Raw genomic sequence first — 24,940 nt, 5'->3', positions numbered from 1 at the left:
ATGTGTAAATTGGTGGATAATGTATATAGATATACCCACCACCCAAGTCAAGAAATAGAACTTTACTGGCTACTCCAGAGGTCTTTCTTGTGTCCTTTATAGTTTTATCACCCAAATAGATATTCTTCCACATCGTACTTCAGTCTTGCTGTTCATTTTTATTTAAGTGTCTTTTAATCTTCAGGTTCTCTCTCTTTCTCTCTCTGTGGATTATTTATCTATTGAGGAATCTGGGCCATTTGATGTGTTGAGTTTCCCCACAATCTGGATTTTGCTGATTGCATAGTTATGATGCAGTTCTACTTTCTTCTGTATTTCTTGCAAATTGCCAGCTGGATCCAGAGGCTTGATGAGACAGGTTTGAACTTCTTGTCATTGTGGTGTCCTCTTTCATCAGGATACACATACTATCTGATTGTCTTTCTCATGATCTGCTCTGAAACAAATTACCTCACAACGTAGTGACTTAAAACAAAAACTATTTCACTGTATCTCATAACTTTGTAGGTAATAAATTCAAACAGGGCTCCATGCCAGTATGTAGGTTCTGAGATGGCTTCATTTACATGCTTGACACTCTGGTAGGAATGGCTGGAAGGCTGAACTTAGCTGAGTTCCTTTCCATGACTTTCCAGAGACTTCCTGGTCTCTTTATGTTGTCTCTCCAGCAGAGTAGTCTGAGTTCTTATATGGTAAATGTCAAAGTATTTGTGGACATAAAGTAAAACCACCACAGTAACTAATAAGTATACTTTGATATATTTCTCTTTAAAGTTTTAACTTTATCATTTATACATTAATCTTGCCTGTAACAATTATTACAGTAATGTTCTAACGTTGATTTTCTATATCTCCTATTCCTTCTATATTCATTAACTAGTATTCTTCCTTAAAAAAGATGTCTTTTATCCTACATGTAACTTCTTGCATGTTATTTATTCAGTTGTTATTCACATCAGTATGGATTTATGAGTATTTGTTTATTTTTGAGTAATATTCCAGTGCTATCATAATTAATTTTGTTATTCCCTGTTTTCTGGCTTTGGTCATTGGAAGCTCTTTCAGGTTGGCTCCTGTGTCTTTTGGACTTTAGGCTAGTTTTTAAAATCTTTTTCTGGGTTACTTTTATGGTAGGGATATGATTCTATTCATTATCTCCAGCCTGCCCCCTCCCCCCCGCCCATGCTGTATATGGCGTTTGACCTCAGTTGCTTATTTTTTGTGAAATTAAATTAGTTTTCCTGAACTTTTAGGAGATGTGATTAAGGATAGTATTTCCAACTTTGAAGAGCTTCCTTTTCTGTTATTTTCAGATATTTACAAATATGGCGGTTTTATTTCCAAGATTTCTAGCTTTGTTACCATCTCCTTTTCTTCCTTTGTCTATTGTATTTGTTCTATATAATTTCCATTCTGTTCACAGCACTTCCTCCTTAGTTTGGAGCCCTGTCCTGGCTCTTTTTCAAGAGTTTATAGAGGCTAGACCTAGTTCCACCTCCTTAAACCTTAGGTTAATTAGGCCTCTTCCACTCAACTCTTTTACTCACCAAAACCTGTTCCATTTTGAAATATTATCCTCTAATTAGCTCCCTTTGCCTTTTAGTGAATACCTGTTGGCTCTTTTGGAGTTCCTCTTCTCTTATATCCATTAGCTACCCTGTTGTTTCCCTCTGCTTCTGCTTTTACTGAAGCTGAAACTATATAGATCTTATAGATTTCACTGGTTTGTCCCCAACCACGTATATTTTGGGGTTCTTGGAGATAACTAGATAACATCTAGTTTTGTTTTAAATGTCCATTGTGCTTTGGTTTTGCTCTTTAATAGCTCTGTTTTTATGAGCATTTATGGAGATTCCAAAATTTTGTAGAATATTTCTATTATTTTTTAAAATATCAGTTTGAGTCAAATATATTTTGATGGCATATTAAATCATAGATATGATTGGGTTACTGGCTAAATAATTAATGGCTAAAAACTATGTGGCTGGCAGATTTTTTTAAAAACATGCTGGGGTACAAAGTCTAAAAAAAGTAATAAAACACATTTTATCTTAGAAAAAAGTTAGTGTTTCCTGCTTATTTTCCACCAACTTATTGATTTAAAGTTAAACTTTATGTCAATAAACCTGTCTTAAGTTTCATGGTCTTTTTTTAGTTTACTTTGGGAACTTGTACAGGCCATTTATTCTGCCTGTTTCTCTCCTTGACTTCCTGTTTATCTTTGGAAATATCTTGAAGAATCACTATGTATTACTTGTGAAGTGCTCTATCGTCATAAGAACTTGACTAGGTAAATCTGTTATCTCTCTTCACAGTTGGCTCTATTCCTAAATTAAGATTGAAAATTTTTTTTAGTCCACCACTGCCGATCCATTTTAGCTTTCTCCCATGAAGAGGCAGTTAGGTGTAGAATTGCTTTAGAATTTATCAGTTGTTAATTGATTGCCTATTGTGTACTATACAATTTTGTTCTCAAAGTTATTTTTCAAAATAGGATTCCCTTTTATAACTATGATGAGCTGTTAGAGACCAGATTCTATGCTTTTGTTCTGTTATTTCTGTAGATACATTTATTTTCTCCTGTGAAAACAATTTTCGTAGCATGTGTAACACTTTGCCAAATATAAATACATCAAAAAACAATGAAGTATGTGAAATATTCACTTGGGGTAAGGTAGTTTTTCTGCTGTTTTATTCAGGAACTAAAGATTGAAATGTAAGCCTAGTGAGACCACTATGAAATATATTCTTCTATATATGGATATATTAAAATAGCTTGAGACTTAATTTTCAGAGTGAGCAAAAGCTTATTTAAGTGGAAAAGAAAATAAACATCCAACCTATAGATGAGAGTTGGAAAGTTATATAATGACATTTTAGTTTCGGTAGGAACTTTAGGGATATTTTTCTTTGTATTCTTCCCTCCGCACAATTACTGATTCTCATCAGCAAGATTAGCTCCATTGTCAATTGATAACTCTTGTGACTTTCTAGAATGAGTCAGAATATTTTAGTAATATTTTTGTTGAACAAGGTCTATAAATATATAATTCGAAGTATTGGCTGAATTATTGGGTAATTTAGCTTGTCAGATTTTTTTTTTATTATACTTTGGTCTAAATATGTTTGTATGTATTGAGGTTATATGATATTAAAATTATTTAGAAATACTGCTTTTATCTGATCTGCTTTTAGGTTCATGCATGGGAGATTTCAGACCAGTTGTTACAGATTCGACAGGATGTGGAATCATGCTATTTTGCTGCCCAGACCATGAAAATGAAGATTCAGACCTCTTTTTATGAGCTCCCCACAGACTCTCATGCTTCTTTACGGGACTCATTACTAACCCATATCCAGAACTTGAAAGACTTGTCACCTGTCATTGTAACACAGGTAAATTCTATGCTTCTCGTTAGGGAAATGCCTAAGGCCATTTGGATTTATCAAGTTAATTTTGATTGACATTACTAGGCCATGTGAAGTAATGTTAACAACTTTGTTGTACACTAATTGCTATATTCGTGGATAGAAAGTGAAATTTTAAACCTTTTATGTTAATCTTAGAGTTCATTTGATTTTAACTTAAATACCAGAAGTGGGGGAAGTGAGTATAGTTGGTCACAGGCAGCCATGTGCCCTCTCCCTCCCCCCACACTGTTAAATTGCAGATGATATAAATACTGTACTGTTCAGGGTCAGAGGTCTGCCTATAATTACCTTTAAAAAAATCTTTTCTGGACAAATTGGCTTGTAAAAGTCTCACAAATGGTACAGTGAACTAGTTCATTTGGCCTTTCCCCCTTAGACAGGAAAATACGGTAGGAAGGAAAACTGGAAGCTTCAGTGAATACATACTCACATGTGTTCTCTGCCTGGCATAGAAGTGCCCTTGAAGAGGAAGGAGGCTTTTGCATAAGGCTTCAAGATGAGAAATGGAAAGAGAAGGGAAATGGCAATCCATTACTTGAGGAGTGAGTCAATGGGCTGACTTTGTCAGTAGCTTTGGCCTTTTGGCAAAGTATAATTTATCTGTCCATGAAGTTCTATGGTATTGCCAAATAAAAGTAAGTATTGATATATTCTGAGGAAAATCTACAGTCTGTTCTTTCTTTTTGGTTTTTTGTTGTTGTTGTTGTTGTTTTGTTTTTCCTTCTTAAAGGTTACCTTTTCAATCCCAGCAATTTGTAGCTTGCCCAGAAGAGTTTACATGATATAGGTAGTTGTGGGGGTGATGGGAGGAGGGGGGTGTCAATCTTACTTGTCATATTGTTTGGAAGAAATTTAGTTTTTTTGCTTTTCAATGAATATTGATGATAACTCTATTTCTGTTCATCTGTTCTATTCATTTATTTAATCTCTCTTCTTATTCAGCTGGCTTTAGCAATAGCTGACCTTGCCCTACAGATGCCTTCCTGGAAGGGATGTGTACAAACATTGGTGGAAAAGTAAGTTAACTTGTATTGACTGTATGCTAGCATTTGGGATTACCATTAACCTACACAGAGAAGTTTGTTAGCAATAGCTATACATTTAGACTGTTTCCCCAAACTCTTAACATGGAATTATTTATCGTTAACCTTTGCTGTGTTAAAAGAAAATCATTTAAAATTTAAATGCTACAGAAATATGTTGTGTGGGACATTAAAGACCCTTATAATTTATACATACACATATCACTTGAATTAACTGCAGCAACGTCTTTCATTGTGCCATGGATCACTCCCACTGACTGACATATCAGCAGTTCTATGAAAATATTGTCAGAATGTTTAAGATAATATTAAATTGAAAATTGTTATAAGAGTATACGTTCCTACCAGTTGGGGTTTGTTTTATGTCTGTCAAAGGGACAATATTATTATTTAATACATGGAGCCTGCTACTTTGAATAAAGCATTTTCTCATGGTCTTAGCAGGATAATCTTGATATTAGCTCGCATTTTGGCATTTGGTCAGGAAATTAGTTTTGGAAAATGTAGATGTCCTTTTTACCTCCAACGACAGTGTGTCATTAAAGACTCTATGGATAGTTTATTTTTTGTTTTAAGTAAATTTTTATTAGGAAAATTAACATGCTTTTTGAAAAAAATTCTAATAGTATGGAAGCTTTCAGAGGAAAAGTGAACACCTTCCTCTCTCCATATTCCTTTATTTCATAAGTAACAACTATCAATGATTGGCTATATAGCCCTCTAGACTTTCCTTTAAGTATTTTATAATAGATAAGTACATATGTGTGTTAGTCTACGTATATCTGTGTATGTATTTGGTCACTCATATATAATATGTTTCATATACTTTTTTCACTTAATACATTGTGGGCATCTTTTCATGTTGTGGCCTGGATATCTCATTAGAATGGCTATGTATGTTCCATTGTATGACTGTAAGCTTTTTTATCCTGTTTAATTATGGAGGACCTTCATATTTTCCCAGTATGTTTGCTATTATAAAATAGCATTGCAATGCCCATCTTTGTATGCTTTATATGTACATGTGATTTTTTCCAAAGAAGTAAGTTTTGGAAGTGAAATTGTGGGATCAGAGATTATGCAGGTCAAAATTTTGATTTTCAGATACCTTTCCAAAAAGTTATATCAATTTTTTTCTCTTTAATGGCAGTGAGAATGCTGCTATGTTGGCATAGGTTATTCTGATGGCTGTCGTTATCTTACATGATTGTGTTTTTTCGAACTCTAAGTAACTTATATCTCCTTTTCTTTTCCAGATATAGCAATGATGTAACCTCCCTGCCTTTTCTGCTGGAGATCCTTACAGTGTTACCTGAAGAAGTACATAGTCGTTCCTTACGAATTGGAGCTAACCGTCGTACAGAAATTATAGAAGATTTGGCCTACTACTCTAGTACAGTGGTATCTCTGTTGGTGAGTAGGTTTGAAATACTAAGTTGCTGCCTATGGGCAAAAAACTATAGTGGTTATTTGTAATTCATTTGCATTATTGTGAAATAGCTTTCTTTTGCAAAATTTGGTAGTGATAATACTGTCATTTATATAACACTTTACAACTAAAAAATACTTTCAGAAACTTTATTTTTTGAGCTTCTGAGAAATGTTTATGAAGGTGGTGTCATCTCCACTATATGAATGAGAAACAGGCTTTAGAAATACAGAACTGTTAATTCAGAATTTGAACTCGTGCCGTATGATCACATATTCCTTGTTCTTCCTGCTGCAAACTATCAGCTCTTGATGAAAGACCATGCTAAGAGAAGTGTGTATAAATTTACTTAAGAAAAATATCTTCTTTTAAGGATGAACTGAGATAGATTTTGGTAGGGCGGTGGTGCAAGACTTTACTTGATCTTTGAGCAATATCATAATCACAGGTTAGCTAATATTATACCATCTTTTTAAACAGAGTTAAATGTAATCATGTCCTTTTCAATTAGGTGGAAACTTTAATGCTATAGACCAGGGATTGGTAAATTTATGATCCATGGTCACCTAGTTTTCTAAGTAAAATTTCACTGGAGTCATGCCCATTCACTTACACATTGTCTCTGTCCATAATTTTGGGTTAAAGTGGCAGAATTGAGTAGTTTTCACAGAGATCATGTATGGTCTGCAAAGCCTAAAATATTTACTGTCTGGCCCTTTATAGAAAGTATTTGCTGGTTCTTGAACTTAGATGATATTAAATTGATTATCTAGCCCACATCTTATTTTTAGGTCTTTATAGTCCAGCTCAATTTTCTCAATCATGTGGTTATAGTAAATTATTTTTCAGGGATTTATATCATACTGCAACATCATAGAACTTTTAATTTGAAAAAACAGAGTTTTGTTTAAAATTGTGTTCAGTTTGGTATTAGAAACTCATTGAAAAATTCTTGTAAGTTAATATAGACAAAGCAAATTAGGTTCAAGCCATCTGGAGATCATACCTTTAACCTTTTAGTACATATCTTCTGTGAACATAGTGTACAGATTTTAAAAATCCAGATGAGATACTTTTCATTCTGTAGCCAGTTTTTTTAGTCATACAGCTTTATCTTTCTATTTCAGTAAATTTTTATATCATCTAGTATATACCCAGGCCAGATTCATATTTGTTAATGTTGATCATAAACTAAAAGTCGACTAGGTATTTTTTCTGCAAAGTGGATTTGGAAAAAGAAAGGATTGCAATCCGATACATGCAGACATGGTGAGCCAAATGCACGAAAATGAAGTACAAAGAAGCAGGAAGTTCTTTTCAGAGGGGAAGATGAAGTCAAGGGAGGAGCTCTTATAACCATAGAACTCTCTCAGGCTCATGGGACCAACATAGGGTGTGAGAGCTCCTCTTGCAGGCCCTCCTGATTCTTGTCTTGGGTTAAGGTCTCTGTCATAAATTTTGATATCCTATATTCTTTACAGCCTTTTTCCAAATCAATATCCAGTCTAGAACCATTCCTTGTATCAGGTTATTATGACTCTTATTTACAATCTCTCTTCCCTTTCCTTTCTCAAAATGACATTGATTTGTTGAAGAGATTGGGCCAGTTCTATAAAATATCTTAACTTCTGAGTTTTCTGGTTGCCTTGTCTTTGTTTCATTTAGCTTGTTTTTCTGTTCTCTGTAATTCTTCTGATTGGAAGTTATATTTAAAGCAGCTCTTCTCATAAAGAGATTCTTTAGGAGAATTAAGCCTTAATGCTGTAAGGCATCTATTGAATGTAATGAATTTTCTCCTGTGCATTAATAATAGTAACAGCTATATACTATCCTTAAGAGAATTGAGAAAATAGTCACTCAAATCATGTTCTGCAGGACTTAATTCTTTCCCTGGCTGAGAAAGACTCAAAAGCTCGTTGGATTAATTTTAAAAATTAAACATTTTTGGCTGGAACACATTGCAGGTACCTCATGTGTATCTCATTGATAAATACTTTTTGGTTGATCTTCCATTAGTAATGCTAGGAGTGACTGGATTAAGATGATGACAGTCTGATTCTTGTATTTATGAAGTTTTCCACCTTGTGTTATAATGCAGTTCGTTTGATGGTAGTTTATTTTACAAATGTCCAATTCCATATCAACCTTTTGCTTAATGATTTTAAATTCTAGTTTATAATCGACTGAATTTATAATTTAGTCAATAAATGTGGTTTGCAAAATATTGTTTTATTAATTGTATAATTCATTCTACTATATGTTAGTTGGCATTCTTCTGAGTCTCTACTAGAAAAGCAGAATGTCTTAAGTCTTTTTTAATTTCCTGTTTTCAAATAAGAATTTGTTTTAAAGATGCCTTAAATATTACTGTGTTTTTGGTTTTGTTTTTTTCCTGGCTTTCCTTTTATGGAGTATTATGGATTTTCTTTGATTCAGGATCTCCACTAAAATCATTCTTTTGATGCTTAAAATGTTATAACTTTGGCCACTAGAGCACTTTTTTTGTTTCTTAACATAAAAGATAACTAATATTCATCTTGTGACCTCCTTGTCCCAGATCTAAAATCTTCGATTCATTTTAGTATCAGTCTGGGTCCAGTTAGACGAAAGAAACTATACAGTGATGTGTGGGAACATTTAATGTAAAGAATGAGTAATTCTAATAGATTACAGTAATGAAGGATTGTCTAATAAGAAGTAAAGTAAGCAGATACAATAAAACAAATTAATGGGAAAAAAACAGATACAAGGCTAAGATAGAGTTTCCAAGGAAGACGGAGAGCCAGACCCTATTGGGTAGGGCATAGACATGGTAGAGAAGTCACTGTGGCACTGCATGCTGCTAGAAAGTCTGTCCTCCTGAACTTGCTGGAAATCTGCTTTTTAAGAAGCCCAAGAAAGCTGTTCAGGGAAGGTGTCTCACCAAAGACACTCTGTCACAAAATCACCTGGGTGTGAGAGTACCAGAGAAAGCTGCTGGACACGGCACTGCAAGAGCCGGGCAGAGGGGTGGCAGAGGGGATAGTCGGGTAGATCTTGAAAAGAATGGACATCCCTTTCAAGGTATCTGTTTCAGATGAGGTTATTACAGAGCTTTAAATCTGAGGAAAGCTAGTCTTTAGTCTTCTCAGCCACTGGAAGGCAGGCTACTTCCACTGGTAAGGGAGACTCAGGAGTGACCTGGGGGTTCCAGATTATCAGTTTCATTAGTGTCCAAACAGATGTCTACATTCCAAGCTTCAGAATCCCATTTTTTACCAATTTCCTAACTTTCTCATGAAAAACTTGGTAAAATTGCAAATTCAGCTGTTTTTAATTCAGCTGTTTTTAATTCAGCAAGCTACACAATTCCATTTTGTGTATGAGTTTCAGCAATATCAGCCCTTTAGCTACAAAAAAAATAAGAGTTTAGAGCTGTCATGGAAGCTCTCTGGTTTTCAAACTGTGACTTAAGCTAGGAATTAATGGACCTGAGCTTTTCATTTTCTTTTTGTAAGCACTCAAGTGAAGTCAAAAGAATCCAGTCGACACTACTATCTTTAAAGCCATCATTACTGACACAGTGGTCAAGTGCAGCAGCTACTTGGGCTCCCAAGACATGTGCTTGACTTAGCACTTCCTCATATTAGACAACAGGTGATAGATTGATTTGTTGTGATGAAATCTGAAAAATATATCCCTGTTGTACCTAATAAAGTCTGTAATTCTGTCATGTAGTTTATTATGTTATAGAACCCAGAGGATGAAATTAGGCCAAAATTGCCAAGAAAAAATTATTTATCTGTAATACCAGGTACCTTTTTCATTCAGTTAATGGTTCTATTCCATCCCATTTTCTTATCAGTATTATACTTTTGTGGTCTGTTCAGATGGACCCATTCTTAAATATTGTATTAAACTTTTCAGCGTTTTTAATATTGTTCGCCTATAAGAATAGCTGAACTGAGCCTTACCTCTAATATTTTTCTCCCTTCATTTATTCTTTACCTCTACTATATTTTTACTGATGAACTCTTCTGGCAGTTATCCTTCAGCTTTTGAGGCCTTACTTTGAGAGACAGAGTTTTTAATATAGTTCTCAAAGAGGAACTGAAGGTAACTTCTTAGTTCTAAAGCTTTATATGGTGTGGTGTGGGTTTGATTTAATTAGCAGAATTTCTGCAACTACTTTTAGATGTAAGGTTTTCCTAAAATTACATCCTTATGTTGGTAGGTAGAACACACAAACAAGTTTTTTCTTTTGTAAACATGCTTTAGTAAAATTGAGATGTCATTTAGAAAGCATAAAGGCCAAGCAGTTGTGTAATGAATTTATATCAAAAGCTTCAAAGATTTAAGTGTGTATGTGTGTGTCGTTGGTTGGTTATGGTTGCCATGAACTTACCTGAATCATTTCATTTTTCCTCATTTCAATTCAGTTCAGTACAATTCAAACTAATAATTATGCAGTCATGATTGCCAGATACTGCACATACAGGGAAAGCATGGCTACCTAGAAGTACAGGTGTCAGCATTTAGATCATTACAGGATGCCATGCCCCCCATGCCTCCTACACCCCATGGCAATTATGTCTCTAACCTGTTGCCTGTAAAAGTTATTTTAAAACACGTTTTGTTTAGAAAAATTTGTATTACACTTCACTTTGGAAAAATATATTACAAAAACAGTTCGCAAAGAGAAACAATGGTGAGTTTTAGTCTGACTTTTCATTTTATCTCTTTTTCTAAACTATCACATTTATGGTAGTGTCACTTTCTGTGTAATGGCATATTTGGTTGAGTATTCAAGTGCTGAAGCTGAAACATTAGCTTTTCATGTGGGAATATACAGCATGACTAACATTTCTACTCCATAGAATCAGCTGTATAGATGAGTACTACTTTAAAGACAGTTCTATTGATAAGATTCCATTAATACAGAAGTGGGATCTAAGAAAAAGTTATTTCTGAAACAATCTATCTTTGGGCAAGTCTATAACCTCTCTGTACCTTAACTTCCCAATTGAGAAAGTGGAGATATTAAAAAATACCTATCTATAGAGTTTTTGTGGGGATTAAATGAATTAAGAGTGTTGAGAACAGTCTGGCACTTGTGAAGCACTTTTTAAATGTTAAATGTTACTATTATCATTCTTTTCATTATTACATCTGTAAGGTGACTTTAATAGTGGTTTAAATATAAAAATTTACATTGTTTTAACTTATTTTCTTTTTTTCAGATGACCTGTGTAGAAAAAGCAGGAACAGATGAGAAAATGCTTATGAAAGTCTTTCGCTGTTTGGGAAGTTGGTTTAACTTAGGCGTTTTGGACAGTAACTTCATGGCTAACAATAAGTTACTTGCACTCCTTTTTGAGGTTTTGGTAAGTAATGGCTTTGTTTTTAAAAGGATTTCTGCCACATAGTCACAGGAACAAACCTAGGACATAACAGTGTTTTCAGATTTCTGCACAGTGATTGGAAAACATATAGTAGAAAAGCAGCAGTGTCCCTTGTTGCCAATTCCAAATTAAGGTATTAGTTTTAATACTCAAAACAGAATGTAGTTAGGTTTAATAGGAAAGCAGTCTTATATGTAGATCAGTGATTTACAAATTAAAATCCAAGTAACAAAAGAGTATTGATTTCTTGTTTTAGAATACAAAGTCGTGCCTTTTAATAATGTTCATTGGTTCTTTGAGACCATTATAGATCAGAATATTATCTTTGTAGTTGAGATAATTAAACATCACGGTATGTATAGGATGGATTTGGGGATTTTGAGAGTAAGAATTAATGTCTTTTTATATGCTTTTGCATTTCTTCCTTAAACTCTGAAAGTAATAGTGCCTAGTAATTACGCATTCCTTTGTCTTGGTCGATAGGAGTGAGTGTGTGCTTATAATAAGACTAGTTTTAGAACAAGAAACAGCAGTATCTCAAGCACAAATACTGAGCAGGTCTTTGCAGATGGGAGTGACTGTGTCTCTTTCTCCTGAATGGTTTCCTTCCGTGAAAACATTTTAGTATGAAAGCTCTGTGTATAATGGTTGTATGCTGGGGCACTGTCATTTAGAAGATGGTAGCGTGATACTAGATTGATAGTGAATTAAAGGAAGAAAAGGAAAAGCACATTCTTCAAGAAGACATTTTTGGCATTATTAGTGTCTTTCTGTTATTCTTTCATCAGAATAAGATTCAGGATGCTAACAATCGTTTTGCTAGTGATTGTCTTTGTCTCCATGTCTGTTGATGCCCTACCTCAATAATGGTAATTTTGATTCTCTTAGAAAATTGTGTGAAGAATAGTCAATATAAGTAAATTTAAATCCCACTTTTGTTTTAAAAACTTATAAATATGTTTACATATGAATGGAAGACAGTCTAGAATACACTTTAAACTTAAAGCAGTGGTGACTTCTGGGAGTCGAGGTTGGAGTAAGAAACAAGCTAAGTACTGTGCTAGGATTATATTATCTTTTCTACTGATCCAGTGTCAAGACTCTTCTGTCAGTTAAAAGAAGAGTTTTTCTAGAATCAGTGCCAAATACATTCTCATTCTTACATTCATTCAGTTGTTCAACATTATGCCATATTTATTTTGTTTGGACCACTACTTTCTCATATAGTTTTTTCTCCTATAGTTATTTTAAAAACTTTTAAAAATTTAATACTTGATATATGCAAAAGAATAAATTTGAATGTTTATTTAACTTTTAAAATATAGTAATACAATTAATAGTTTTGAATTCACCACTTCATCTGAGTAACCTAATGAATAGTTTGCATTTGTGTGCTTTCCTATTTGTATAGCCACCCCCCTCCCTCGAGATTCTTGGTGTCCTTGTTTTTTAATATTCACAAAAGACTAATATGTGTTCACTAAATTTAACCAACCTCTCAACTGTACACTCCTGAATAGAAACCCTCTAGGCCTCCCTCTTTGAACCTTCTGATCTGCTCTAATTTGTATCAGTTGTAGGGAAACATTTTTTTTTTTTAGTGCCTACAGGGCCTGGTCTTCCATCCAGGTACTAACCAGGCCCGACCCAGCTTAGCTTCCGAGATCAGCCGGCATCGGGCATGTTCAGGGTGGCATGGCCGTAGACTGTATCAGCTGCTCTTTAGATCTGTTGTTCAGCTATCACCTGGGACTTCTCTTTACTATGCTTCTGGATTGGATTATCTGTTTTTGAACATTCTCAAATAAACTTCCTCAGAAGGATATGTGGGAAGTAAACTTTGAGTTTTCCCATGCTTGAGAAATATTTTTACTTTACTTTCATTCTTTCTCTACCTCCCCCTCTTTAATTTCCCCACTTCCACCCCTAACACATGGATGTTGCCATTTCCCCTTAAGAACTGGATCTCTGAAGGCAAGGCATACCCTCCCACACGCTCGCAGCGTGCACCCGGGGCCTGGTGCACCCGGGGCCTGGCATGTGGCTCCACCTGGGGCGCAGACCCAGGACCTTCTGCTTGCAAAGCAGACTGCTAACCACTACACTATGGAGCCACTCCCTTGCTTTCATTCTTGATTGATGCTTTAACTAGTCATAGAGTTCAGTATCCTTTCCCTCAAAATTTTTAAGGCTTCTTTCGTGTACTGGCAGACATCATTGCTAATGAGAAGCTGGATAACTGTCTGATTTTTACTCCTTCCTAAGTTACCTTCTCTCTTCTCCAGAAGCTTTAAGTACTTCTTTAACCTTGATTTTCTAAAATACTACATTGTTGTGTTATGAATGGGCCCTTGATACTTGTTGGACCCTTTCATTTTAGATACTACTCAAATGTCAGAAAAAGGATGGAAAAAGTTTCCAGAGAACAAAATAGGGCAGGGAACACATGGCATTCTATTTGGAGGGGCTAGTATGGCGGGGGTGGGGTGGGGGGACATGGATTTTAGAAGTCATGTGACCATGACCGAGATACTGAAAAGGCTAATTTGTCTGGCATATAGGAAAATAGAAATAGTATTGGGAAAATTGGTGGATATTGTCTCGTCAAAGTCCATGACTGTCAGGCATTTAAATTACATGTTCGGAAACAGGCTAGAATTGTTTACATATTGCTTGGATTATAGCTTCCCTTTTCCTGCTATTTTCCAGCAACAGGATAAGACCTCATCCAACCTACATGAAGCTGCTTCAGACTGTGTGTGCTCAGCTCTCTATGCCATTGAGAATGTGGAGACTAACTTGCCATTAGCTATGCAACTGTTTCAAGGAGTCCTGACATTGGAGACTGCCTATCATATGGCTGTAGCACGTGAAGATTTAGACAAGTGAGTATTTAAGGCAGGAGTCCTGGGTTCACAAATATAGTCTGGTATTCTTTTAAGTCACTTTTTATTATTCATCTGTGCTTTGTGATTCTTTGTGACTGTAAATATACACACAGCATCCTGAAATGCTCTTCTATTCTCATCTGAATCTAGACTGGCAAAATAGATGCAGAAGGAGAGATGAGGTGGTAATCATGGAAAGTAGTAATTTTTTGCACTTAGAACAGGTAAGGTTAGGGATGAACTTTGAAGTATCAAGTGTGATTTGATGGGAATTTTATTTGAATGTTTAGTAATTGAGAATTTGAACTGACTCATGAGTCATTTGCTTATATGTGTCAGAATATATTATGTAAAGATATATGGTTGTTATGGAGATACTGATACAGCATAGCAAATAACCACTACCTGTCTCCTGTGCCGACGATCCTTTTATTTGATTAACTGTTGGCGAGTATGTACATAACAATACCCAGATTTCTGACTTGGTGCTCTCATTCTTCTTTCATCTACAGAGTTCTGAATTACTGCCGTATTTTCACTGAACTGTGTGAAACTTTTCTTGAAAAAATTGTTTGTACTCCAGGCCAAGGTCTTGGGGACCTACGAACTCTGGAACTACTTCTTATCTGTGCAGGACATCCTCAGTATGAGGTAGTATTCATACTTTATATAATAAAGCCATCTCCAAGTTTTATGTTGCATGTTATCCATATTCCGTTGTCTGCCATCCAGCTTTTTATTAGTAGTAAATTATGGTCTTTTTAATTCATGTGTATTGGGGTTTCCTCTGTATTGGATTTAAAAAACTTATGTTCGGGCTTCTGCTTTGAATCCTTTTCTGTTTTATTTTTACCTGGTTAGCTGGGCTGACTGGTATATGTATCTCAAGAAACCAGTTAGAAAGAAAGCCTATTGCTTTTCTATTCAGCCCCCTCTCTAGCTCCAGTTGTTCTTTAGAGCTTTACTGCAAAAAAAAAAAAAAAAAAAAACGCACCCCACCCTCCACACCACATCTTAACTGTACCTCCACAAGTCTTAACATCCAAAATTTGTCTCCAAATTATGGATGAGAATGAAAAAGGGATTAGAAGGACTTAAAGAGTCTCTTTTACTCCAAAATCTGTAAGACACCCTGCCTCTTTTAAGTTTGCTAGATTTTTTTTGAAATCTCTTCATTTATTCAAGTAGTTTTACTTCCTTAGTAGTATAAGAAATAAGAAAGAACTCCCAAGTTGGGTATTGTTTTAAATAGCTCTATTTTGGATCCTTGAACAAGAAAGGATGGTATAGGGTCTGTCTTACGGAGGGCACAGTAGTCCAGTGATTCACAACTCTTTTTCTGTTATCACATAAAAGGTGATATTTATTTGCTTGATGTAATCTCATGAGGATTACTGCCGTATTTTCTAGATTCAAATGAAACGCAAAACGTTTTTGGGAGTAAGTATAGCACTACATAATAATCATCATTCCTTTAAACAGTGCCGTAAGCAAGCTGTGGATTATGTCCCAGACTTTTTCTCCCTTTTTCTCTCCCATTCAAGAAAGCAGGCAAATAAAAGTGACACAAAGTTGGTATGGTCAGGGATTTGCAGATGGTTTGTCTAATTAGAGGTGTTGTAATTCCAAATATAAAATGAAATGATTTCAGAATTTGGGAAAAATGACTTTAAAAGAGACTTTCATTATTCTGCCTATCTCTAAATTTAGAATCCAGTGTACTGTTGGGGAAGTTCTAAACGAGGACTATAAGGCCAGTCATCCTAAATGGAATTTGGGCCTAACATGGGAAGTTAATTTGGGAGGATGATAATATATCTGCTAGAGAAAAGGTTGTTTCTTAACTGGTTTCACTTTTTCATTTAAAAGATAGCTTGTTTCCTATAGGGCTCATTCCATTCCTTTTTCTCTTTTAATTTAACAGGTAGTAGAAATTTCCTTTAACTTTTGGTACCGACTAGGGGAACATTTGTACAAAACTAATGATGAAGTTATTCATGGCATCTTCAAAGCTTACATTCAGAGGCTGCTTCATGCCTTAGCTCGACACTGCCAGTTGGAACCAGACCATGTAAGTTCTCTTTTCTGCTTCTTTAAATCTCAATTTTCTCCTCTTTTCAGTGCTAATTTGAAAAGGAACTTTTGAGACTAAAGCTAATGATATCTTCAGGTTTTCGGTCATTCTATAACTTAGACTGAAGAAGTCAATACCAGTATAATGAGTAGTATTAAGCCTGTATAAAAGGAAATCAGTCCTGCTGAGACAGTATTTTTCCTGGGAGTTTACCTTAAATAATTCTGCAGAAGAGAAAAACAGCTACTTTATATACAAAGCATTATCTATAAAGGTAAAAAGTGATAAACCCATATACAACAGTATAAGAAGAATTACATCAATTATATAGCAGCTTGATATACCATTATGCAGCAGTTAAAAATAATGACTTAAAATAGTGATAGCTGGTATGCTAAATGAAAAAAAATCAGAATGTAAAATTTTATACTTTAATAGTATAAAATTTGTGACTAGATTAAAACTAACACAAAAGTGAAATATTTTGTGAGGATGTGGAGAATAACATGATTTCCCTCCTATATATACACATTTGTGTTGATATTATTTATATCGACTTTATAATTTAAAAGAAAATACAGGAACAACAAAAAACAAACAATACAGTTAAAAAATGGGCAGAAGACCTAAACAGATACTTTTCCAAAGAGAAAATACAGATGACTCATAAACATATGAAAAGATGCTCAAGGTCACTAATCATCAGAGAAATGCAAATTAAAATCACAATGAGGTATCACCTCACACCTGTCAGAATGGCTATCATCAATAAATCAAAAAATAACAAGTGTTGGTGAGGATGCAGAGAAAAAAGAACCCTCATCCATTGTTGGTGGGATTGCAAATTGGTATAGCCGCTATGGAAAACAGTATGGAGGTTTCTCAAAAAATTAAAAATGAATATACCTTTTGACCCAGCAATTGCACTCCTGAGTATTTATCCAAAGAAAACCAAAACAATAATTCGTAAAGATCTATGCACTCCAGTATTCATGACAGCACAATTTACAATAGCCAAAATATGGAAGCAACCAAAATGCCCATCTACAGACAATTGGATAAAGAAATTATGGTTCATATATACAATGGAATATTACTCAGCCATTAAAAAGAAAAATGAAATCCTACCATCTGCAACGACATGGATGGACCTAGAGATTATCATGCTGAGTGAAATAAGTCAGACAGAGAAAGATAAATACCATATACTTTCACTTATATGCAGAATCTAAGGAACAAAAAGAACAAATTAATCAAAAACAGACTCACAAATATAGTGGACAGTTTGGTGACGGACAGAAGAGAGAGGGGGGTTGGGGAACAGGGAGAATGGGGTGAAGGGTTAAAGAAGTACAAATTAGTAGTTAATAGTTGGTCACTGGGATGGGGAGCACAGCAGAGGGAATGCAGTTAGTATTAATATGATGGCTAGGTGGAGAGCCAAGGGAGGGAGGGAGCAATTGGGGGGATCATTTTTTGAACTATATTAGATGTTTAAGCAATGTACTGTGTGCTTGAAACTAATTTAAATAATTAAAAAAAAATACAGAAATCTATTTGTTTAGGAGAAAATATACTAGAAATATTATAAAATAGTCCATTTAGAAACTCTTCAACCTCCATTTTTGGCTTAGTGTCTTCAAATTTTACAGCATTTATTTTATCCTTTTGGTTGTTTCGTTGATTGATTGGTTTAATCTGTGTCCTTTAACTTAGGACCTGGAGTGAGTTTTTTCATGTTGCTTAAAATTAAAACTGACATTTTTATGTTAACGTTTTTTGAGTCATGGTATTTTGTGTCTCCACAGAACCTTAGTGATCTAGTCTAGCGGTTTTCAGCACTTTTTTTTTTTTTAACCGAAGAATCCTATCTTTAACTTCATCTTACTTGGAAGCCCATTATGTAAATAAAAGTAGGGCTGCTCTGGTTTAAAATTAGACTTGATCCCCGTCTTCCCTTTGTTAGTTCCTTGGCAACATTTCCCTTGCAAGTAATTCCCTACACCTGTAGGTGTATAGTGCTTTATAATTCATTATCTCATCTGAGACAGCCATCATTTTCATCATCATAATTTCTTCATCCTAAAGCAAAGAGATTGAGCTAGATCAACAATTCTCAATAGTAATTAGGGCTTTTTTTTCAGATTTTATGGTCCAAGATTCTTATACATGCTTTTAACCATCTCACAATTGGTAAGCCTTTGTTTACTCATAGGAGTATGTTAGAATAAGAAATATTTAAGAAACATGAAATGTGAATGATCTCTGTATTTTTAAATGAAAAATTTCAATAAGCAAAGGTGAAATGATTTTATAGTAAATATCTGTATACCTACTACCTAAATTCTACCATTAAAATTTTATAATACTTGTTTTATTATATAGCTGTTCACCTATTTAAAATTCTTTTTGAAGTCTAAAATTCTATTCTGTATCAAGTTTGTTTTAATGGCTGGTTTTAGTAGATCTTGAACCATAAAGCTTCAGAGGCTTGTTTAGTACTAAAAAGCTAGATCTTACCAAGCTTATTAACTCTTAAATTACCACATCTTCTAGGTCATTTCCCATCCCTACCACTTGGAAATGAAAAAAAAAAATGAAGTCATAGAGTTTCTTATAGTAAAGCTGGTAGAGAATAGGTTGTACTGACTTGACATACCCTAAAAGTTTGGGAGACGTTCTATAGTAAAATGTCCTTATGATTTAGGTGACTTATCTTTTGTTCATTGGGATTGGACTGCTTAATGGCTTTTTCTTCTTTATTCTTGATTTTTTAGAGGTCAGTGAAAGTCTCAGGAAGTTTAAAATAAATGTTATCTGATTTGAAATTTCAGGAGGGGGTTCCTGAGGAGACTGATGACTTTGGCGAGTTTCGGATGAGGGTATCAGACCTGGTGAAAGACTTGATTTTCCTGATTGGGTCTATGGAGTGTTTTGCTCAGGTAAGCCCATTTGGAGATTCTTACCAGTTTTAATAATCATTTTAATTGTATTCACTTCTGTGTCTTCTGTAAATGTTCCATCTTTTTCTTCAGTCTCAATGGCTACGTAGGATAATAGATATGCAGGTGCCTAGCACACTGCCTGGCATATAGTAGCTCTGTTTATTTACTATCTTAAAAACTAATTGCAGTCTGTGGATGGTTCAGTTATGGTTTGCTCTATGACTCTTGCTAATGAGAGCTGTTCCACTTGTTTAGTTGGAGTGGAAGATCGTAGATAAACTTTAAAGCCCCCAGGATACTTGTAGGGAATTTGGACCTAGCCAGGAAAAATAGCAAGTTTTGCTGCTTTAATGATTATGTACCAACTCCTGGCAACTCTTTTAGTTATTTGGCATTTCCTTTGTCCACACTTACGGTTAGATTCCTGTGCAGTTTCATCCCAGAGGTGACTATACTAGAGTAGAAGATTCATAGTCCTGTGGTTTTCCTGACAATCAGTGAGTAACACTTTACCTCATAAGGTCGCAATCATCACCATTCCACATCACTTAACATAAGCATAATTTCAAGTGGTTTTCATATTGCTCAATCATGCTCTGGGCTCTGAAATACTAGTTTTGATGCTTTATCAACAATACTGAACTAACTTAATTTTTTTGTAACCCAACCATTTTGTATATTTTGAGGCATAATCTGATTTAGAAAGTTAATAAAATTATAACTTTTCCTTTATATTAAGCAAAATATGTTTACAGATGTAACTACAGAGGGTTGGGGATTCTCAGAAAACAGGTTCAGATGAACTGTGTTCAGATTTCAGCTCTTTTTCTCACTAGCTTTGTGGCTTTGAGCAAATTAACTTATTCTTCTCTAGGCCTCAGTATACAGATTTACATAAATCATCAATATTGTCCAGGATGTATTCTGTGGGATACCAGTCTCATGAGATATTCTTTGGCAAAAAAAGATTCTATTATCAATTAACATTGGGAAACTACTTAAATAGTGGATTAAAGGCTCTGTGAAGTCCTATAACAGAATAATTTTGTCTTACTTAGCAGTTTCTGTTATTCGACTACTGAAATCCTATTTAGACTAGTGCCCAGTCACATTCCATAGATGAATATCCCTGGGAAATTTCTGGATATCTCTGAATATTCTGCTTGATCTTCCTCCCCCACCCCCCCACCCCCTGGCTTGGACATGGTATTGTGAATAGGTGCTTTTAGACAGTTACTTTTTAGGAATTTAATCTATACTATTAGTGTTGATGCAGAGTAGTCAAAAAAACAATAGAAATGTAAAGCTAATATATAGAGAGAGGATTTACATTGTATCTCAATTCTAAGTGTATTTATGTATTTATCAGGTATTATTAGGATCAGGAAAAGACACTCATGTAATATGTTTTGTTTTTTCCGTAATAATCATTTTTGGGGGCAGACAATAATCTTGGTATACTCTTGGGAACCTAAATGGGTTTATTTCAAAAATTAAATTAGTAGTTACTTATGGATTAATAATTAGCGAAGCTGTGAAAATAATGTTCTCCCCTGGCTCCAAGAGACAATTAATTTTTAGATTTAGAAACAAGGGGCTGGATTTATTTTAACTTAACAGGATTTTTTGTTTTATTTGTTTTGGAATTCTATTCTGTTTTCCTTTTAATGGATCCGTAATCCACCTCTTCTTCTCTAGTTATATTCTACTCTGAAAGAAGGCAACCCACCCTGGGAGGTGACAGAAGCGGTTCTCTTTATCATGGCTGCTATAGCAAAGAGTGTTGATCCGTGAGTGTCTAATAAGTCTTTTGCTGGGAACTCTAAATATCAAAGGAAGGAAGATTACACCATTTTTCTCATGCGGTATATATTTGGAAACTTAGAACTTCTGTAATTTCTGTCTAGTCTTCTGACTTCCAGATCTAGTCCAGAGTAGCATGCACTGCTAATATCCATGTTTTAACCACATTTCCTAGAGTTAAAATTATTTTGTTCTTGATGCTAGGAAAAGAATGCTGATTTATTTTTCCAATTGAGGATCCTTTGTGAAAGTTGGTATAATCAAAAACATTGTTCTCCTTTTTTCTGTCTGAGATAATTATTTGTGAATTTCAGAGAGGCAGGACATAGGCACTGTTTTACCTAAAAGAGTAGCAAAATCTAAAGGGCAGTTATTATTTTTGTCATTGGGAAATTTTAAATTATTAGAATTTGATTTCTAATTGCTTGGCATAGAAATTCTGATTATGATTTTAACATGACTTCCAAAAACAGTTTACTTTGTGCCGTGAGTTTTTAAATCGATGCTAATATTTGTCAAGTTTTCTTATATTATAATCAGATACCTGCAGTCGAGCTCTCTATCCAGGGCCTTGATTTGAGAGATGGATAAAGCATGTATTTGTGTAAAATACAGTATTTCTTTCTTATCTGCCTTACAAGGCCTAATCAATGAAATCTTACATTGTTTCTAATCCAGTAAATATTCAAGGACACAGGGTAGGTTTGTTTTTCTCTATTAAAAAGTTCTGGTCGTGAATTACATACTATACTATTGGCTCTTAAACCCATTTTGGTGTCTTTTGGAACCTTCAGTGACAGCCTGAAGATTATTAAAATCACTAATGTTCTAACTGATAAGTGTTGTTGTGAAAAAGGATAGGTAGAGGATATCAATAATTAGCTTAGTGACCCTAGGAAATAAATGACACTAGATTTTATTTTGTTTTTTGCTTATCTACATTTCAAGCCAACTGCATGATTGTAATTTTTTAGTGTTTATAAAGGACTTAAAAGACTTAGTTTATCAGCAAGGAATGCTCTTCCTCTAATCCAGGATATTATTTATATTTTAAACATCTTTCATTTCTGGATTGTGTTCTACCACTTTGAAGGCGTCCTCTACTCTGCTTAAAGAACTTCTGCTAGTATTCTTGGGGAATGAAAAAAAGAGAAGGAAAAATTAACTTCATGGAGCTGTGAAAAGTATTTGGTTAACTTTAGTCTTCCCTCATATTTCAAGTCAGGGTACCTTTACCTGTTCTTGCAGCTTGTGTTCTTGTTCCTTTAGTTAGTGAACTGGCCCACCATGCTTACCTGTTCTTAAAGTTTCCAGTATCCAGCTTTAAGAAATCTTTTGTAGAATAACAACTAATAGAAAATAGTCTGTGAGAACTATTCGTTATTTAGCCATTCAGCAATATTTATTGAGTGCCCACTATGTGCCAGGCACTGTTCTAGGTGCTGCAGATATAGGAATAAATAAAACAGATTCTTTAAAAGAAGACATTCATCCACAGTAAATGCCTGCTTCTCTAATTCGAAGAGCCTTATTTGATAGCAGGCTGTGTCTTTAGACTCTTCACTGGCATTCAGAAGATTAAGGAGCAGTATGCTTCTCCTAAAACAAAGATATCTTCCATTTCTTTCTTTTCCCCTTTTTTGAGGATTTAAAAAACTTGCATACCAAGTGTTAAGCACTTATATCCAAATGATTATTTAGCAAGAAGCCCTTTAGCAATGATTTGTGTCATTGCAGCCTGTTACTTGGCCAGAACCTAACCTCTGAAATCAATAACTGTGAGTGCTTGCCTTCTGTACTCAGGGAGAATAATCCAACACTTGTGGAGGTCTTAGAAGGAGTTGTTCGTCTCCCAGAGACTGTACATACAGCTGTGCGATACACCAGCATTGAATTGGTTGGAGAGATGAGCGAAGTGGTTGATCGAAATCCTCACTTCCTTGGTATGTGTGAACTCTCTTCTAAGCAGCTGCCGCTTCCGATTTTTCTGATTTTCTTCTTCCTCTCTCATTTTTACTCTTATTTTCCTGCTCTCTCTTTTACTGATAGGTAGAATGTTTTTAGATGCCAAGAGTAGATATTCTAAGTTATTACTTAGTTGATAAAACAATGTGATCAGACTTTGGAGAAAGGACCTTTGAAAAATTAAATGTCTAGATAGGGGAAAGTTCACTGCCAGTTCCGTGCTTCAGAATGAACATTTCTGCCTTTTTAGCCTTTGGTATACGCTTGAGCTAATCAGACTCTTGTATGGTTCTAACTCATAAGCAACTAATATGCTAAAGCAAAGGAGAGGGGTTTTCAGTGTTAAATACTCAATTTGATGTGCTTCCTGTTCTTATCTTTATTAAATCACCACCTTTTGACTTGATTTTATTTTACACATGATCTTTTTTATTGACTGAAACACTTGCTTAAAAAGTAACATATGTTTCTTTTTTTGTTTCTGTACATGATTTTTCATAGAAAAACATTTTTTATAAAACAAGGTAAAAGATAAGTAGGATTTGCTTTATAGTAATTCACCTTAATAATCAGTTTTCTTGGAACATTTATTCACATTTGGTAAAGCAAAATAAACAAATTCTTCTAGAAGTGCTAAAGATCCATCTGCAAGTTTTTAAGGCCTTTTATAACTATAAAGAAGTAAGTATAAAAGTGTCAGCTTTGAGTAACTGTCATTGTCTTGATTAATGTACGCTGTTTTTACAAAGTGATTCACCTCTGAATATAATGGTAGCTCTCTGAGTTTTACATTCTTTCTTTCATTACCCTGTTCTTAATTCTTGGATGATCATATCTACCAGTGGTTTTCAAACTGTGTTCTGTGAGGCCCTAGCAACGAGCAGTAGTTGACTGCCATGAGAAAAGAAATGGAAGATGTATAGATAAGATTTGGGGCTCCCTGACACTATGTCAGTGAGATCAGTTCTATTTTTATATGTTTTATATATTGGAGTTTGAACACATTTTATTTTTAAAAATAGTTCTTTTGCTTTAGAAGGGAATGAAAACCTCTGTTCTAACAAACTAGAAGTCTTCCTTAAGTTTCAAATATGTTATCTCTACTCTATGGCTTTTCTCCTTAGACCCTGTGTTGGGCTATTTGATGAAAGGCCTGTGCGAAAAGCCTCTGGCTTCTGCTGCAGCCAAAGCCATTCATAACATTTGCTCTGTCTGCCGAGACCACATGGCTCAGCACTTTAATGGACTCCTGGAGATTGCGCGTTCCCTCGATTCCTTCATGTTGTCTCCAGAAGCTGCTGTGGGCTTGCTAAAAGGTATTCACTTAAGCTATTAACCAGGAACAGTCTCCTCTAAGCCACTTCTGGGAGTTACTTTATATCAGTCATGTCCTGGTTTTTCAGTTGCAATGTACTTAGTGATGGGGAAGGTAGCTTTTCCACTCAAGAGGAGAGGGTGTTGATTATGTGTACATGCATTCTTAGAATATTTTAAAGCTATATAACTAATTCAAACTGCTTACAATATGTATAGCACAGACCTAGATTTTGGGTGGATGGAGATAACACATTCAAACTAAAAATAGTTCCTTTTTGAGTTGGAGGAAGAATAAAAAGGGAGATCATATAAGCATTGCCATACCAAAGAGGTAAGTGGAAATTTAAAGGTAGTGTGCCTGGATCACTTCTGTAAGTTGGTCTCTCAATGGTCTTTAACCATTACTAATCAGCTTAGTGAGTGATTGCCTATCTAGAGGCAGAGTGGTGATGAAGCTCAGAGTAATAGAGGAGCTCGAGATATTAAGGTTAGGAGAAAAGACTTAGAAGAGACTTGAAACATGATGGCTGTTTTTAAATATTCGAAATATTATGTTATAAAAAAGGGAATAGATTTATTCTATGAGTGAGTAATCAACTGTTGACAATTTACTGGCTCATAGAAAGAAAATGCTTTCTAACCAAACTTTCTGAAAACAGATTG

General features: G+C 34.8%; 1 protein-coding gene across 2 annotated transcripts in view; it reads left to right on the top strand.

The window, feature by feature from the left end:
• Window positions 1–24,940, top strand: part of TNPO3 (transportin 3) — a 72,100-nt gene that overhangs the window by 24,730 nt on the left and 22,430 nt on the right. For both annotated transcript variants that reach the window (XM_011357207.2, XM_023528922.1), the window contains exons 2-12: window positions 3,196–3,396; window positions 4,375–4,448; window positions 5,732–5,888; window positions 11,124–11,267; window positions 13,995–14,170; window positions 14,686–14,824; window positions 16,098–16,244; window positions 19,082–19,189; window positions 20,891–20,982; window positions 22,799–22,938; window positions 24,085–24,276. In XM_011357207.2, coding sequence (XP_011355509.1) covers window positions 3,196–3,396; window positions 4,375–4,448; window positions 5,732–5,888; window positions 11,124–11,267; window positions 13,995–14,170; window positions 14,686–14,824; window positions 16,098–16,244; window positions 19,082–19,189; window positions 20,891–20,982; window positions 22,799–22,938; window positions 24,085–24,276 — 1,570 coding nt within the window. The remainder of the gene's footprint in view (window positions 1–3,195; window positions 3,397–4,374; window positions 4,449–5,731; window positions 5,889–11,123; window positions 11,268–13,994; window positions 14,171–14,685; window positions 14,825–16,097; window positions 16,245–19,081; window positions 19,190–20,890; window positions 20,983–22,798; window positions 22,939–24,084; window positions 24,277–24,940) is intronic.

The sequence above is a fragment of the Pteropus vampyrus genome, unplaced genomic scaffold (genome assembly GCF_000151845.1).
Source record: "Pteropus vampyrus isolate Shadow unplaced genomic scaffold, Pvam_2.0 Scaffold33, whole genome shotgun sequence".
Taxonomy (NCBI): Eukaryota; Metazoa; Chordata; class Mammalia; order Chiroptera; family Pteropodidae; genus Pteropus; species Pteropus vampyrus.
Note: the sequence above shows the minus strand (reverse complement) of the source record. Positions and strands in the feature narration are given on the sequence as shown.